This window comes from Cyclopterus lumpus, chromosome 12, assembly GCF_009769545.1.
Source record: "Cyclopterus lumpus isolate fCycLum1 chromosome 12, fCycLum1.pri, whole genome shotgun sequence".
NCBI classification, from domain to species: domain Eukaryota; kingdom Metazoa; phylum Chordata; class Actinopteri; order Perciformes; family Cyclopteridae; genus Cyclopterus; species Cyclopterus lumpus.
The window spans coordinates 13,776,231-13,795,165 of NC_046977.1; the positions used below are offsets into that span (position 1 = coordinate 13,776,231).

The 18,935-nt window shown below is 41.1% G+C and overlaps 1 protein-coding gene across 3 annotated transcripts in view; it reads right to left on the reverse strand.

The window, feature by feature from the left end:
• cntfr (ciliary neurotrophic factor receptor) overlaps positions 1 to 18,935 on the reverse strand; it is a 190,161-nt gene that overhangs the window by 8,322 nt on the left and 162,904 nt on the right. For all 3 annotated transcript variants that reach the window (XM_034546966.1, XM_034546967.1, XM_034546965.1), the window contains 3 exons: positions 13,212 to 13,375; positions 1,218 to 1,286; positions 960 to 1,074 (listed from right to left, as the gene is read on the reverse strand). In XM_034546966.1, the coding sequence (XP_034402857.1) occupies positions 960 to 1,074; positions 1,218 to 1,286; positions 13,212 to 13,375 (348 nt within the window). The remainder of the gene's footprint in view (positions 1 to 959; positions 1,075 to 1,217; positions 1,287 to 13,211; positions 13,376 to 18,935) is intronic.

Below are 18,935 nucleotides of genomic sequence, written 5' to 3' on the forward strand. Positions count from 1 at the left end.
TTTCCTCATCTGATGGACTACACTACTGACATAAAAACCAGCATGATGGGAATACTATTGTGATATTTCTACATACACGTAGTCACGCACTAAGCCCTTCGTCCCCCTGTATCTTTATCATTCCAATTCTCTCTTTGAACTGGTCAACTTTACACTTTTACTTTAATTATTCATAGCTGTTGGACACTTATTTGCATTTAGCCTCTTTCTCATCTTAATTCTATCCTTCTAATGCAAAGCTTTTAGCCATATTAGCAGTCAGCAGGGGTCCACCACTTATGTCCTGATTAAAATATCACAACAACTATTGGATGTGTTGCCATTCAATTTAGTACAGGCATTCATGGTGCCCAGAGGATTGCTTTTCCTCCAACACCATCAGCATTTAAAAGTGTTCACTTGTCCTGTGGAATACTAGATGGACTACATTCTGGACAAACATTTATAGTTTCAAGACTATGTATCCTCATGTTTTGGTAATCTTTTGACCTTTTCCTCTTGTGCCACATTGAGATTGGCATTTGTCATTTTGAGTGAAATGTTTCAATAACAAGTGGATGCATTATTATGACATTTGGTAAACACATTCATTTCCCCACAGGAGGAATAGTAAGCGCCTTTGGTGATCCACCAACTTTACAGCTTGCACCACCATCAGGTCAACATTTTCAATCATCAATATTTTGGTTTATGACCAAAATATTTTCATTCATGAATGGAAATCTGCTTCATCAGTTGAGCCAGTCAGACGTTTAAATGTGTTTCTGACTGATGGAGAGTGTCTTTTGATGGGTCAGTGTGGATTGGATAGTGTTTTCAGAAACTAAATGTTCAGCTCAGAGAGTACAGAGCCAACACTGATCATTTTCCTAAAGGCCACACACACAAGTAGCTGACTTAAGTCACCGACTCTGAAAGCGACCGATAGGTAGGAATAAAAGGAACAGGCTGTAATCTACCGGTAGAAAAGTCCACTTCGGTAGTAGAAGTAATTTGCTCTTCAATCCAGGGTGTGGCGTGGACAGCAACGCTCCAGTCACTCCATGTTCCAATCTCTGTGTCCTTGGCAGCCACCTGTTGAACACAAGGACAGTATTCAGCAAATTCATTAGTAAGCTTAAATATATCAAGAGTCAGTAGATTGTGCAAAATTGTGCAAGAACATGCTGTATAGACCAATATATATTGATGTAAAATGGTCAGACGGGAGATGTTACCTGGATGATGTATTCCTTCCCAGCATAGGCATCGGTGATGGTGTGGGAAGTGCTGTCAGAAAGCTCCACCTAAACCGCCAGAAGAAGACAGCAGGTGGTCAGTTTGGAGGAGGGACCAGCCCACTTGGGGTGTGTTCAATGAGTCAAAGTCTATTTTACTTTTGTAGTCCATTCATATAGTCGTGAAGTCAACAGATGTATACATATATACCTTCTGTCTGAATGGATTATTCGGCCCTCGCGATACCAAATACCAACATGATGAATCATGAACGCTCTTAGCTACAAAAGGCAGTCATGAGGCAACAAGTAACTTTGGACAGGCAGTCATACATTCCACCCATAAGTCTACCTATAAATTATGTGCACAGTAAAGCAATCCTGGCCTGAGCCTTTAATGTTTAATGACGCGTAGATTCAGCTGTGCAATACAGTACACAACTTTTACTCACTGCTTATTTATTTATACCAGACCTTTCTTTCATCATTATTCTGTGCATAGGTCAATGTTGTTGCAGTGTTTTACATTTGCCTGCTGAGATGATTGAACCTCGATGCCCCCGCAGCCTCCACACACACATACTAACAGTCAGACACACTTGCAAAATACCAGTGGCATAATTGACAATTATCCCAGGAAGCTCTAGCATCATTGCCACATAATTGTATAACACAATGTAATGCATGCTAACATTTGCCAGCCTTTTATGCACACTTTAATTTGCAGAGGGCATAAGAGAATGAACAAAATGTTGGAACCATGGGAGTGTATGAGAGGATGATTTGGTGCCTCTCAAATTCACGGCTAGTTTTTTGTGTGTGCGTGTGTGTGTGTGTGTGTGTGTGTGTGTGTTTTTCTTGCCTATGGCCTGTATCCTGACTTGAGGAAAAATTGGGAATAGGAGGGTGATGCATTTTCTTCTCCGAAAGTTGAATTAAATGATTTAGTGACATGCCTATATTGCCTTCTGCAGTCTACCAGTGCGCGCACACACACACACACACACACACACACACACACACACACACACACACACACACACACACACAAAACTCAAACTTGGTACTCAGCAATACATTTACTTTATTTCAACACTACTTTGGAAGAGCAGCCATTTCTCACTGAATGGCATCGTGTCTTCCGAGTAAATCTTATTTTCTTCCAGGTGATTGATCGTGGTCATCTCGATAATCTTCAACTGTTGGTGCACATCTAGCTCTATCTATCTTCTGAACTTGTTTTCGTGGTGATGTTTATATTCTCGTGTCAGTGCCAGTAACGGTGAATGACATTTGGTTGCAACAATCACGTCTATGTACAAATGTAGATTTATAAACCTAAAGAACTGATGGACAATTTTAGAGACAATTTATCTCAGATTATCCTGATGACACTCACTAAATCAGTTCATAGTGAGTCAAAACTAGTAAAAACAAGACCAAAGTTATAATAAAACAGAGCTGCCCTTTCTTGACATCTCAGAGGAGTCTCTGATTTGATCACACACCATATCATTTTTACCAACCACAAGCCGTAACCAAGCCTCCGATTAGAGTTTCGTTTTCAGCTCTTCAGGATGTGCAAATCTGGAGTTAATCTGGCAAATAACCCCCCCTACATCCCCAGCGTCTGTGCCTCCTCTGTCTTCCTGTAATCTGTCTCTCATCGCTCACTCTCTCGGTAAAGTTGACCCTTCTGTTTTCAACTTTGCCTTCACAGCCTCTCTCTATCGGCTCCGACTCTTTGTCCCTCGCCCCGCTCTCCCTCGGTTTGGACGGAAAGTTCAGGCTTTATCTGCCTAACCGAGCGCTACATTCGTAGGCTTAATTTCATTAGTGGAATGCAATAGCAGTCCAAGCACGTGTGCGTGTGACATGAGTGTGTGTATGTGTGGATAGACTTTGTGTGTGCATCTATGCGTTAACAGACGTGTGTGAAGCCTTTGAGGTTTTAAACTTTCACTGTTTATGTGTCGTCTAACCAGCGTATCGAACTATAGCTTCTATCAGCATTCCTTCCTGATTCTGTGTGTGTGTGTGTTTGCATACTAATGTCTACCGTGTGAAAGCTTGTGAAAGATCAGCCAAACACGTACATCTGCTTGATTCCGCGTGTTCATCTAATTCTATGCTTTCATATTTTTGCGTGTGTGTGTGTGTGTGCGTTTCTGTGTGCGCTTGCATTTGATACGAAATTTGAAAACTAAAACACATGCACCAGTTTGAGAAAATGTTCCTCCCTACATTTGTGCTTGTGTTTCTTTGCATGCACATGTTTACGCTTAAGTCAGTACATGTCTGACATATTATTGATGCCACTGAGAATGCGTGAGGCAAGTGGGGAGATAGATAGGAGGAGGAGATGCATTTTTGAGAGGCTGTTGCCTTTGCTGCCAGAAAAAACGATGTCAGATCATTCGCAATGCAAGACCAAGCCTGAGTGCTGTGGCTGTGGTGGTGAAGGGACGTTTATTTACTTGTTGCATGTGTGTGTGTGTGTGTGTGTGTGTGTATGTGTGATTATTTATGCTTCACATGTGTCTGTAGGGCTGATGTATGTTGGAGACTCAGCTGTTTATAGCTCAGAAGAAAAAAGTGAGTGCAGTTTTTGCGTTTGTGTGTGTACTCAGTGACTCATCCACGCACACTGGCACAAAGGTAAGCGGCACAAACACATTGCCACTCCCGAAACCCAACTATTTACCTTGCCACAATCATGTTCCATCGACTAAGTGTAAATACACTGCGCCCACTAACCCCCAAGATATAATTCAATAATGATAATAATAAAGATTCTACCCAAATGGAATGACCACAAAATGAAAGTAATGATCCCTAAATGACCTCACTTTGGAGAAATGTCCTCATTTCCTGCATAAACACCATATGTCTGTTCATTGTAAACAGCATATGTGAGCATGAATGTTTCACGATGAACTGGAGAAAACAGAGATGTCGACCTGGTATTATTGCAGGAATCCACTAGAGAAGCAGCACACCTGGATCTTTCAAACCCTTTGAACACGTATGGAAATGCTAATTCAACGTCGCTTCCTCCCTCGACCAAGTTCAACAGCTGCTTTGCAGCAAAAACAACCCAAACCACAGAAGCCACAGTTTAAGAGGAGTGCTGAATAAACATTTGACTTGGCCTAAGACTCAACTGCTGCTATCAGGTTTAGCCAGATCGCTGTAGGACAACGGCATTGCCAAAGTCATTCTGATCAAGCAACTATCTAGAGGCTGCCGTAAGTAAACAGTGCACACGCTGCCTCCGGCTAACTGGCTGGGTTGTGAGTTTAAAAAAACAATAAAATAAAAACAAACTTAATGAACTTACAAGATATGGGTTGAAAAAACGACATTTCATTATAACGAGTTGAGTTTTATTAACTTCACTAACTTGAATTATTGTTTCAGAGAAGCTTAGAAGATCATTCACTCATTCACTCACGCACACACACACACACACACACACACACACACACACACACACACACACACACACACGCGCACGCACACACACACACACACACACACAAACCCCAAGAGCCTCTACACAAATCCAGACAATGAGAGAGAAGAGATGTGAACATTCCTCAGGGATTGCATCAGGAACTGTGAGAAAAAGAAGTGACCCTTTACTTTTCACACATCCTTTATTTTCTACTCTCTACGCTTCCTTCCCTCCTCTCCTTTCCTTTTCTTCCTATCCTCTTCCCTCTCTTTCTTGTCATGCACGCGAACAGAATAACCTTCTTTCTTGTTCCTTAGTTATTCATTATCCTATCTTGTGCTTGTGTTTGTTGTTGCATAAAACCTCAAACAACCTTCCCACTGGGATCAATAAAGTTTAATCTTACTGTGTTGTGGAAATTAAAGGTAAGGAAGGAACTCCAGCTGATCCATATGATTACCACCAACAACAGGGCATACTAGGGGTTCAATAAATCCATACATATACATGAAATATTGTAATTATAACCTGCATCAGAGGGATTATATTTTGTCATGTATACCAAATGTAGATGCATACGCTGTGCAATGAAGGCACCATACATTTACTGTAGGTGAGAGATGGAAAGGACAATGAGATGAGGCAGAACATTTGGCAGACAACAGGAAAAACATGTAAAGAAAGAGAAGAGTAGACAGACAGAATATTATGGAAGAATGAAGAGAGAGAAGGAAAAGCAGAGAGAAAGAAACATGGAGAAAATTGGCGTCGGTGGTCAGATCTAATCCAGTGAGCAAGTCTGTTGTCCTGGAAAGGAAACCCAATTATGTGGCACTTCCACTGGCCCGATGGCGCTCTGTGTGTGTATGTGTGTGCACTGAGAAGGTTGGTCTCATTAGGTTGACTGACAGCTCCCATTTTTCCACCGCACACTCCTCCCATTTGAGAACACACACACACACACACACACACAGAAATACCACGGCCAGGGGTAATTTCTCAGACAGTATTTCTCTCTTTGAAGCCCCAATCGCCGTAGCAGCAATTACTGTAAAAGGCAGCTAAGCCCCCCCCCCCCCCCCCAGCCAATTGAAGATCCCGAACTAGACCTTGCTCCCTTAAAAGGCATCTGGCAGTTTCGAAAACAAAACGACGGTGGAGGTGTCTTGACATTAACTCGGTTTTATGCGGCATTGCAAAAAAGGCCCAAGTCTAAATGAGAACTCATCCCCCTCTTCCTTCTTCCCCTTCTGTGACTTTATTCTGTCTTGTTACCAGCATGTTTTTGTAGTTTTTCTTTTTACAGAGATGGATGTGAACAAATGTACCTTGAATCAAAAAAACTAAAAAACATGACCCTCCGAAAGATAGGTGGGTTTTTGGGATGCGTGTTCCTTTGTCAATGATTTATAAATGGTAGATGGACTTTATTTATACAGCTTTATGCTGATAAATACAAAGCACTTTACAAAGTCTCCCATTAACCCACTTCTACTTCAAACATAAGTAATTGGCACAATGAAAGCAGCCTTGAGTTACACTGCGACGCTCAGGGACACTTCAACATGCAGTTGGAAGAGGAATCTTTTGAGGTGATACAACCTCGAGCCTGTCGACCTGTCAATGCTCAATTGTATGATTTGTTAGCTTTGACAATGAAGTAAAATAAATAAAAATTAGGACTGTATGAAATCATAAAATAATTATCTGATATTTGATGGACAGAATTGAGCAGACTGTTTAGAACCGTGATTTAATCGCTTTGAACATTAATGGATGTTGACATCATGAGTGGCTGATTGAAGATCAAGTGATGTTTTGTCAGAAAATCAAACCCATAAGACAAATGACAAATAGCATTAATTGTTATCGACGTTGCCGTGGAGTAGGTTGTCAAAGCTGGCGGAAAGAATCCAATGAACACTGCCACAGCGCGGCGAGCGTTGCGTAATCTGCACTCTGTTGCTGAGCGAGCGCTCAATGATTACTTACTCAACACTCTCGAAGGCTGCCCCCTTATTTGAGCTATTTGACGGAAAGCCTCTAGTTGCATCATCAGTCGCTCACTGAAATCGTCAGATGGGCCGCCTGTGGCCTTTGGGCCCCAAAAAAGTTACTCCAATTATAAGAAAAAACAAAAAAAACATGTGTAATATGTGCCTTATGTGCAACATTTATACTTAAATTTTGAACCAATACTGACAGTTTTTCCAAGGCAGATAGTTTTTTTTTTTTTTTTATGACCAATGCATTTTTTTTCCCCATCGAGGCAGCCACTGGTTTCTTTCGGCTTCAGTTCTTGGTTGGAGAAATCAAATCAAATTGTCGAATCTTAACACGCGTCGAGGGCTCATTCTATCCAAACTTTATTGGCCATGAGACACAAGCACCCAGTTTATGAGCGTGCCCAAAGATTGACATGGTGATACAGAAATCACTGGAGGCCCAGGAGAGGTCAGTGGCCCCAATCATCTCCATTCACCCCGACACAGTCAGACTTTCAAAGCACCACACACAGAGATAACACAACTCCAATCTGGGAAACACACACAGGATAAGAGGTCTCTTTCTTTGATGGGTGACATGTATGACCATTTTCTTTTTTATATTTTCTTAGTAGTTCTCTTTTGATAAAAATACTAAGTAAAAAATTCTGATTCATGTAAAATGATGTGCAGTATACCTTTTATTAGATTCTGTCAAAGCCGACATACACAACCCATAAACAAAAACCTACAGTTTGTGTCTCTGTGTGTACGTAATATAAATAATACAATTCAACGATGATGTATTTTGACAGCAGAGCTAAATGATGATAACTTTCCCATGTGACAGGACTGAAACTGTCCGGTGTGTGTGTGTGTGTGTGTGTGTGTGTGTGTGTGTGTGTTAGAAATATTTGATAAATGAGCTGTCTGTGGCAGTGTCCTTTATATGGGATGTTTTCCCCAAACAAGGTCTCAACATTTATCATGTGCACCCACAGACACAAATGGCTGGCTTGAAGGATGGATGGTTAGATAGCTGGCTAAATGCATGGAGGGAAGAGTGCATGGATGAACGAGTGGGAGACGGTAGAACAGTAGATTGCTAGGGGGGGGGGGGGGGACTAGAGGCAGGTTGAAAAAGATGAACAGGACGGAATCAGAGCCACTGTTTGGCTTTCATGAAGTTCAATGTCAAGTTATTCAGTATCCATCTCGGCTTTTCCTTTGCCGTGATAATGATGTTACGCACAACAACCAGGACAAATGTAGAAGATCAGAGAAGAAAAGGCACATATGCACATACATTATATCTATGTGAATCTACTTACAATCTCTCTCACACACACACACACACACACACACACATGCACACACACACACCTCCTGGTTCACTATTGATTCATCTAAATGCTTGCAGGATGAAAGTGACTTTTGGCAAACATACAAATGCCATTATTACATGGCAATATTGACAAAGAGGAGGAGAGATGAGGATGAGGGAAAAGAAAGAGAAGGAAATTGATAAGAGGGAGAGAAAAAAGCGACAAGGAAAGTGATGTGGGAGGTGAGGGGGAGTGAGGGAGATGGTTTGGGCGAGGGGGAATGCAGCATTTCAGACAGGAGGGGGATGAATAGATGAATGAAGGGCTAAGCTGTGTTAATGATGCTGACACATATTCCACCTCCCTTCTCTGCTGTAAACATGTGGACGTATGCGTGGGCGTGACAGTGCATCGGCAGCTTATGGGTGGATAAGGCACACACTCAGTGGGGCTCTGTGTGTGGATCTCCAACAGTACAACTTACTGTTCACAGCCTCTAAAGTCTTGTTATCTTTAAACATATTTATATATTTTACTGTATTGAAATTATAATATTTTTGTTCATACTTTCCCATTCGTAATAGTATCTTAAAACAAGAGAGAATAAGGTTGACAGCTGCTTTACAATTTTTCAAAATTCCTGAAACAAGATCATAGGCATTGGAAACATTGAAATGATCTCCCTTGTTGGCGGACTTTAAGGACTCAGTAATGACTTGATGAGATGGAGATTTTAAATGTATTTTCCCCCAGTGAGCTATATGTGCATGTGTTGAATGTCTGTTAACATAATATGTCTACTCTGACCGTGTGCGTTTTGTTTTTAGTTTCCACATGCATACTCATATGTGCGTGTTATAGCTCTCAGATAGCAAATGCATGTATCTTCATTTTTGAAATCGGAAGAACAAGAACTTGCGAGTGTGTTTGTGCCCACGTGCGTATTCGTTCATATGCGTACCAGCATTAAGGAGCGCGCATGCATCCGTATGTGCATGTACGTGTTCCCCTCCGTCTGTATAGGGGTGTTTCCGTGCGTGAGAGTGCCTGCATTGTAAAAACGCGCGAGTTTTCGGTTGAGTTCAGCTTCATCCCCAAAAGGGCAATTACAGCGCAGCAGATGCAGTTTCATACAACGGGGAGAATATTGAGCAATCTGAAATTGTTCCTACCACAGTTACTGGACCGTCGCCTTAGTTGCAGCGAGAGTTTGAGTTCACGTCTCAGTGAAGGGAGTTTGAGGGTGAGATGGAAACACATCAAGGCCATGGGAAACAGAACAACTCACTGACTGAACATTTACATCTTGAATAATCAATAATCAATCAGTCAATCTTCATCACAGATTTGACTGAATTACAGGCGTCAGGCCTGCCAAGGTATGTGTCGGACTCTTTGAAGCTGCAGCCTAAAGGAAATAGACCACCGTTATTTAATTAGCCTTTTCTGATTACTCACTTAAGTGAACAACGGGGACGGCGGCATGTACCACTGCATCGCTGCGGCGCGCACACCACTGAATACAGAAGTAGAAGAGGTGTGGTGGCAGCGATGTGCCCCTCTGGGGAGCAGACAATGATGAAATATTGAAACATGGATGCGCGCGGAAAACAAGACGGCGTATCGTGTTGTGTCAACGAGCACGATGCATGTCCAGGTTCCAGTGTCATACACTTCCTGTGTGTGTGTTGCCCTTCATGTACTGAAACTGAGCTACGTTTTCAGTCCCAGCGCATTGACGCCACTCTAAGCACCTTAAAGTATGAACCAATTGAATATAAAGGTTGTGTCAAGTATATTATATTGGATACATCTCATTCATTGGAAGAACAAGGTCTTATATTGGTTAGATCTCAAATATCTCCCCCTCTTGAATTCTCTGTTTCACCCACTTTTATGGCCTAACTTATTCCAGCAGTTGTTCTCGCTCCTCTCTCTCTTCTTCCCTTGAACATCATCTATCTTTATTTAACTTGAAACCCCTTGCAATCAATAGCTTTTTGAAACTTTACTTTCAACGTCGTCTCCCCTTTTTCTTCTCGTCTCTCACACTTTCATCTATTTATCCGTCTATTTGAGGCTAACTCTCCATATGAGCATTTCTCCTTTTTTTTCTCTCTCTCTCTCCATACCTCTCTCATCCACCATCCAATCCTCTTTCAACTTTCATAATCAAATTAGGGCTTCTATGCTTTATTTAACACAACATCTCAGTTTCCTTCTCACGATCCCATTCTTTGTCACTCATTTGGGGATTGCCATCCTACAAGGTGCTATCTATTAATGTCCGTCTTACTTATATATACTGCCTCTTTCTCTTTATGCTGTCTCACAGAGTCTGCTATCCATTCACGTTTCTCTCCCTCTCTGATGCACTCCATTCATCTCAACTTCGAAACTTTCCCTTATTTTCCTCCTTCTGTCTGAATCTCCATCACCCTGAGTATCTGGGCCAGTCGTCCCTTCATTCCTCAGCCGGATGGATGGTTTCCTCAAAAGATCAATCTGATCACGCCAGTGCTTTCATTTGTAACTCAAAACACATTTTCAGAATGTTGCACGTGAAAGCCATTCTCACCCAGCTCAGCTGTCTAACCACACTAAAGGTAAATTCCTCAGCAATACTAACCACTTCAATTAGTATTCAACCTTTAAAGCTGTAATTAATGAGGTTTATATGGGGCCAATAAACAGTGCATCTTATTTTGGCAACCTCATTTAATTCTATCTAATGATTTATGTCACAGCTTTAAACCCAAATGTTTTGCACACCAGTGCTACTATGGTCATTAAATATACAGTCTGTAGTATAATGGCAGTGGCAACAAGCTGCTCTAATCAACAGATAGTCATACAGAGTTTTCTGCTCATAACATGGCGACACCACTATATTTCAATATGAAAACTGCACATGCAATGGCAGGCTGGGTTGGTTCACAGCTATTCAAGAGGGGGCCGACGCGTTGACATGCTGGCTTTATGGCACCTTTGGTTTGTTGTAACGTCTATTAGGAACAAACACATTCAGGTTGTCAGTTACCATTTTATTTGCACTTCGACAGGCTGACACTGTGTTCATGTTAGACAATTATACATCTATTAACAAGCACTCTCTGCCGGAGTGAGGACTAACACTTAGTCAGAAATGCAACCATAAAATGTTCACCGTACAAAAGTGGCTCCCCCTTCTGAAAACCACTCTTTCTGCTGCAAAAATGAAAAAAAGCATCACCATGGAGACGTCCATCAAAGAACACTGCGAAAGCCAAAAACCCTGTGGTTTTTCAGCTGTCATCCACTGTATTTGTGTCATTTACAAATGATGCGGTCTTACCCAATCCGAATATTGACTTAAGGTTTCCCACCTTTCACTTAATGCACCAGTTCACATATTGATTGGTTAGTGTTGAGGGCGCCAAGGGGAAATAGGAGTGTGTGTCAGGTTTAATCGCCAATTTATACCACAAAGATCTAAGGCGGGATTATGATATTCTCATTCTCAACTGCTGTGAGAATGAGAAAGAGAGACTGAATGGACGTGTGTGTGTAGATAATAACCGTAGGTGTGATTGTGTGACTAAAGGTCTGAGCATGGATATAACGATTTATGTAGCTAAATAACTGTGGTGCATGTTAGACAACGAAATGTCGTTGTACTGTGACATATTGTTCCATTTCTTGTTTTGAAAATGTCGGAAAAATAATGCCAAATACATATCACCGAAAAAACATTTTCAGTTTGAGTATTTAATTAAATTAAATTAAAAACCTAAACACTATTCAGTGGTTAAAAATATAAAACGCAGCATCACTTTTTAGAGGCAGGAATGAGCTATTCCGTGCACTTGATAAATCTCTTGAAACAATAAATCAATAATTTGAATTGGTGTAATTAATTTAAACAATGAGCCCCCAGGAACGGACTGTAAGCAGCCTAATTAAGAGAATAATTCAAATCAAGAATGCCTTGAGGGTTTATTCTCAGGTACATTCACACCTTTAGTTCAGTTTGAACTATAGGTGAAAGCAACACCGAGTGGTGCCAATTCTATTATTATTATTATTATGATTATATCGTTTATTATACTGAACAAATGACACAGACGACAGATGAAAGTACCCCCACAAAGAGCTGCTCTTAAAGGAAATGAAAAGACATAGGAAAGAGGGAGAACAAAGGAAGGACATATTGACGTAGTGAGGTAATGACAGAGACACTTGTTGAATGATGGAGAGAGCGAGAGAAAAGACCGTAAAAGAAAATGTGTACCCTTCTATATTACGTATGTGTGTTTTTGTAATAGTCTGTAACCATAGATCTTGGAACAACACCATCGCGAACCATTGACGGGCATGATAATAAAGCTCCAACGTTAGTCCTGAGAGGGAGCTTTCATCCCAGGAATCCTATAGTGGACACATGTGCTTTTACTATACGAAGCCCTGAGGGATCTGTCAGATACAGTAACATACCCCAAAGAAGCTGAGCGATTATGTCTGACGAGGGATCAAACTCAAACAGATACAGGTTTGGATCATTTCACATCTAACTGCTAACTGGTCTCAAAGGCAAAAATAACTGTAATCTCTTTTTCTTTATCTAAAAGAACTTCCCTATATGTCTATAGATGACAACGAAATTGTACCAATTTAACTTTCTCATAACAATCTATCCTACTTCTGGAAAATGTGCCATTTCCTTTTCGAGAAATATTTTTGCAATGAGGTGAAACTCAATCTGCAAAATGGAGGGGAAAAAAAAGACGTGCTCACCAGAGGTTTTCAAATAGCATATAATGAATCATAATCTAACAGGTGTTTTTCAATGTTGACTTACAGCTTTTGGTAATGGAGCTGTATCTGGACAAACACTCTTGACCGTTTAAAACTCCCTTTACTTGCTGCATAGTTGTTACATGTGTCAGACAGACTTTCTTCTATGTTACTCATAAGCGAGGAGCTCATTTTCACAATGTGTGAATCATGTCCATGTGTTCAGTTTTCACTAGAGTTCAATGTGTCGAATGACCTCAAAACCAACTAATCAACCGTAAGGTTGTGAGAGCTCCCTGTTTCTCTCTGTAACACACACACGCACGCGCACGCACGCACGCACGCACGCACGCACGCACGCACGCACGCACGCACGCACGCACGCACGCACGCACGCACGCACGCACGCACGCACACACACACACACACACACACACACAGCAGGGCTACTCACATGCTGCCACTGCTCTTTGATGAGTGGCCGGTATCGGAGGAAGTATTTCAGAGGGAAGTTGTCGATGTCGGGCCAGGTGGCGGGGCTCTGCCAGGACACCTCCAGCCTGCGGGCGTTGAAACGAATCGGGGTCGCTGTCACGCGCTCCGGGGGGTCCGGTTTAACTGTGCGGTGGATGAGAACAATTAGTTAAAGGGGTTCCCCACCAATTCAACACATACAAGTTCAGCATTTTTTTGAAGCAGAGTTTACCACCCTGGAACTGCTGCTTTAGCTAAAATGGTAACGCCGCTAGCAGTCGATTTCTACGTTTCAGGGACTCACGCTGTGATGTTGTAACAAACCATGTGGCTGCATCTGAAAACTGAAACGTTTCCATTTGAATATTCTAATTTTTTTACTCGATGTGAGGCCAATTTGTTATTGTGCAATTCTGGAGATTGAGAAACACATGTTTTTGTCCATCTTTTCAGTTCAAGCAGAGGTCACGGCCGCTTTGGCTCAGAGTTCAACTGACATCAATTTTTGCCACGAGGTCCCTGATGGACAGTGTTGTGTTTCTGAATACCTGTCAACTGAAAAAGACATGCAGACGGAGAAATTGAGAGAATTCGATTCAATGCTTTTCACAAGATATTAAATTACCAGTCTTTGTTGGATCACTAGGGAACAAACTGGCCCACCACTTCAGCAACATGAAACCTTTTCTCAGCCAGACACACGTATAATATTACAAAAGAGAATAGATAGCTGCAGTAACCAACATGTCTGATAATGCACATAAAGATAAATTACAAGAGGATGAAATCAATTTGGGTGAAACTCGCTACAACATACAAACAAGGCACATAAACAGAAAACACACACACACACACACACAGCAGCAAACACACAGGCATCTCGCTCAGTATAACCTTCATGGAATGAATGATGAAAATATGAAAGACCGTTGGAGATGGATAAAAAGAAAGATAAAAGCAGACCGACAGCTTTCTCCCTTGAGAAAGACATATTAATCTCATTGTGACCTTCTTCTAGTAAATGTGTAAAAAGATGAAATAGGGACGGGAAGAAAGAAAGAGAGAGAGAGAGAGATAGAGAGAGGGAGAGAGAGAAAGAAAGAAAGAACAGTGCATATAGGCAGAGTGAAACCAAAGTGAAGTCAGTGGAGACTAGAGATCAGAAACTCATCCTCTTTGTCCACATCCGATTTGATAACAGAATGAAACATGTGCGAGGACAGAACAAAACAGAGAAAAATCTGTATGGGTGGGGAGTCCCAAAGACTTTTAAAGTATTCATCTGACGATGAGCTTTGTGTTGCATGAGTAATGAACACATCCTTCTTTTGAAGCACTTCTATTAATACTAAAGCTGAACGACAGAAAGGACTTAAATAAAGAGTGAGACAATGAGAGCCCGGGACTTCACTGACCAAAACCAGATTTCAAGAAATTATTGTGAAACTCGGCGAGGAGCAGATTATTATAAAGACTTTCGCAGTGTCCATTAAATTTAAAGGAATGTTGCCGGTCGATAGACGTAAGCCATCTTTCTCAATTCTGATCTGCAAATTCTTAATTGCCAACGAAAGTCGGATGAATTCTAGAAAAATGAGGGGAAGAAGAAAAAAAAACGATGTGCGATCACGGGGGTATAACTTTATGAAATCCCATTGTTCTGCCTGCCCCGTCCACGCTTGGCCTGAAAACGTCTGTCATGACTCCCTCGACTCTGTTCATTCAAATTTGCTTCAACATTACCATTCCTCTTTCCTCCCTTCAGCCTCATGTTGCAGCAGTCACAGCCGCCCGTTCTTTCTCTCGGGCGATGATGCAAGTGAACAGGTATGCCGTAACATAAAAAAGTCTAATCTTACAAACAGCTACTTGCTCAGCAGACATTATGTTAACTGTCTGCTGAAAATGGAACAAGAGAGTGGGAGGGAGAGTGGATTGAAGGCTGTCCCGGTGGCTCAGACTGTGCAGCAATCAAGCAGTACAATAGAAACAGAGATCTGTAGGCTTACCAATGTAGTACATCATCTGAATATCTGATTGTAGTGTTTCTAAAACATTACTGTGCAGCGTCTCCTTTCACTGAATGCAGCCAGGTTTGTAGATGCATGATACAAAAACAATAACAAGACATCTAGAAACCCTGTAGCTCTGCTACACCACACCACACTACACCCGATTTCAAATAAATGGACTTAAAAAGAAGAAGAAAAGAAAAATCTGTGAATAGTTTGAAAGCTTGCTTATAAAAAGTCCTCTTTATAAGCTGTTGCTGTGGAAATACGGCACAATAGCTCCTCCTTCCACAGGATTAAGGCTCATTGTTGGAAGCAGACTGTATTTTTATTAGGAGGTAACTGCGACTAAACTCTTCTATACAAGAAGTGTGTAACAAGTAACATGTGCATAACAAATTATGTTAGTGTACAGTAAATATATAATATGTAAAGCATGGCAGTAGTAGAGCACAAATTGATTTCCTTTAATGGACTCGCTGAAATGAAATCACACAAATTCATTCACTCACATAATTAAATGACTAGAAGTGGTACGTCCTTAATTCACATGGTTGCTGTGCTATTTCTTCAAAGCTACAATAGGCAAAGAGAATAAAAGGGAATTTTAAAAAAGCACATCTGAAAGTTCTGTCAGATTTTCTCTCTTGCAAAATAAATTATAGATGACAGTCATATAACTGCATATGTTCTCATATCTGGAAAACTAAGACTACAGGCAGTCGTACTTTACCCATACCATACCGTACGCAGACGACACTTGTCAACCCTTTTTTTCCGACTAACCCTAACCCAACGAACTACAATAGGGATGACAAACATAGTCTGGGCTCCTTATTGGAACATATCAGAGAAAAGACCCAACTGTAAATAGCTCCAGAGTGTTGCATTTAAGTATATTACACTGCTGTTATTATCCTCTTAAATTAACTTCACTTCTATTGACTGAAGTCAACATCTGCACACAAGGCAACCACAAATGAAACCTGAATATGAACACATCATATTGAAAGGATAAACGTGACAGATGATTTAATGGTGTTGGAGGAAAACCTACTGAAGCTACATCCCCCTTTGAAATTAGTCTACAGTATATTCATTTGAATCAACATTCATTATTAATATAGTCCTAAATCATGCTCAGGTGGGCTAGTGTCAGAGTTGAAAAATAAAATCAATGTAGGTATAAAAAAAGCATTTACACTAAGACAAGATCAGTCATCGTTTGATAATCCTGGCAATGGAAATCGTATCATTTGTTGAGTCTGAAACTTCCTTGAGGGTCCTACACCCACACACACACACACACACACATGCACGCATACACCCACACACACACTCTCTCACACACACACACACACACACACACACACACACACACACACACACACACGCACACACACACACACACACACACACACACACACACACACACACAATCTCTTCTAATTTCATCGCGGCTTTGGTCGGATGAACAAGGACAGTTGAGAATCTTCTTACTCCCACTCAGGATTCAGAAGTGCACCAGGAAGCATGAAATTGTTTTATTTATTTACGATCTGCCTCGTTGTCCCTGATAATGAATGTGGCTTACAACTTAGAATGGCATGGGAAAGACTTTTAACAATGCAGCAACAAGGAGGAGATACAGGGGAGGAGAGCAAGAGGGGGGAGAGAAGGCAAACTATTTGAAAACTATTTAGAAAAGAGATGAACACAGCAAGATATTTGAAAACTAGCAATTTCAAAAATCAAAACACTGATCTTTTTAATGTCTTTCTTATTTGCAAGACACTGTTTTTGTGTTCAAGTCTGAATAGAAAAGAGGTTTATGTTGCTTTCAACTCTCCCTGTGATCAATCACAACAGCTGCATTGTGTTGTCAGTTATACTAAAGTGAACAGCAAGCGATCATACACCATTGTATTGTTTCCAAGCTGCAATTTAACTCAAAGATTTAGACAGTGGAGTACAACCGGACACTGAACAAGACATTTTTAAATTTTAAGACTTATTAAAGTTGTAAGATAAAATCACTGACAACTCCCAGACTGGAAAACACTGTGGTAGCGACCTGTCAATCGCAAGGTAGCCACGCCCTAAAGCATACCTTGCTTTACCGTCTAGTTGACTCTATATGGGACCAAATTTTACTCAATGAACATCATGCTGTATTAAAGAAGATTTGAAACTAGTGATTGAGAACATAAGCGCATGTTTAGGGAATAAATCAAGAGAGAATTTGTCATTTTCTCATAGACTTCTATACATCTGACATTTTCTTCTCCCCCTGCTGTCTGTTAGATAGAATGCATGGACTAGTCTAAGGCACTTCACTATCGGCTCCACTTTACAGAATCAGGAGGTTGCCGCTTGACTTAAAAGCTAAACTTTAAGAATTAAATCTGAAAATAATAGTGTGGACGGACGGCGTTTGTCATACAAATGGCATTTTCACATTTGAGAAGATGTGGCTGGTGACTGAGAAGGAGGAAGAAGCCAAACAGGAGGGAACAGGGGGAGAAGAAGTACAAAGTCACATGAAGGGCATGTGGGCATGAAAGAGAAAGCCGAGGGAAAGAAAGGAGCAGTGGGGTGTTTTGCTATCACCAATAGTTGAGGGATATTTCCTCAGGCAAGGCACTAATCCGGCTAGCATTAGCATTTTCATGAGTCCGGTGTCTAGGGCTTGACAGAGCATGTCACTGCCTCATTTGGTTACTTATGTACACACACACACACACACACACACACACACAGACACACACACAGACACACACACACACACACACACACACACAGACACACACAGACACACACAGACACGCTCTCTTTTTCAGTACCTCACCCTCTCGGCCGACACACTCCACACAGCCCCATTGGTGTCTGTGTGTGTTTATGCGTCATGCACACCCATATCGCGCTCTGAGCAATACAACAGAGCTGAGGACTGCTGGCAGCACTTCCCTTATCTATTAAAGTACTTCTCCTTCCTTCTTTAAAATGGATTTCTCCTCTTCACTGCTTTCCAGCCATAGTCGCTTATGAATTATTGCTATTATTATGTAGACTTATGCAGCCTAAGTGAACCAAAAAAATAAACTGCATTTCTTTTTCAAACTACTTAACACATGAAGGTTACAATCTGAGAAAAGAATTAAATAAAAAATCAGACGAAGTGACCAAACTTTTCTGGTTAATTCTTATAAATTAATTAATTAAATATGACAGAAAATGTACTTCCATGGCAGCTGGTGTCTGGATTATCTGGCACTTTCAGTGAGAAAGCAGACCTTTGATTTTTGACGCTCACATCTCGTCCAAGCCTCAACTAAATGCTGTTTGCTGCAGAAAAGATTCAGAGGTAGCGTGTTTATTATCTATTGCCTTCCGGAATGACAGGGGTGCACAGTCAGTGGGTTTCTTGCTAATGGACGACCTTGTTGGTTAAAGCAACAAAAAGAAGAAAAAGAAGCTGTGCACTCTCAGCTCGGTCACATTTATCTGGCCATTGAAATTCCAATTTTCTTTGAAATCTGTGCACAAACAAATGCATTAACATTGCTCAAGGGTTGGCATCCACGAAAAGATGCCCCGACAAAAATGTGTCAATTTGTGTGTGAAAAGGATCTTACGTTTGTCCCAGAACTTAAGTTCAAATAAAGAGCCGCTTGTAAACTTCAACGTTGATA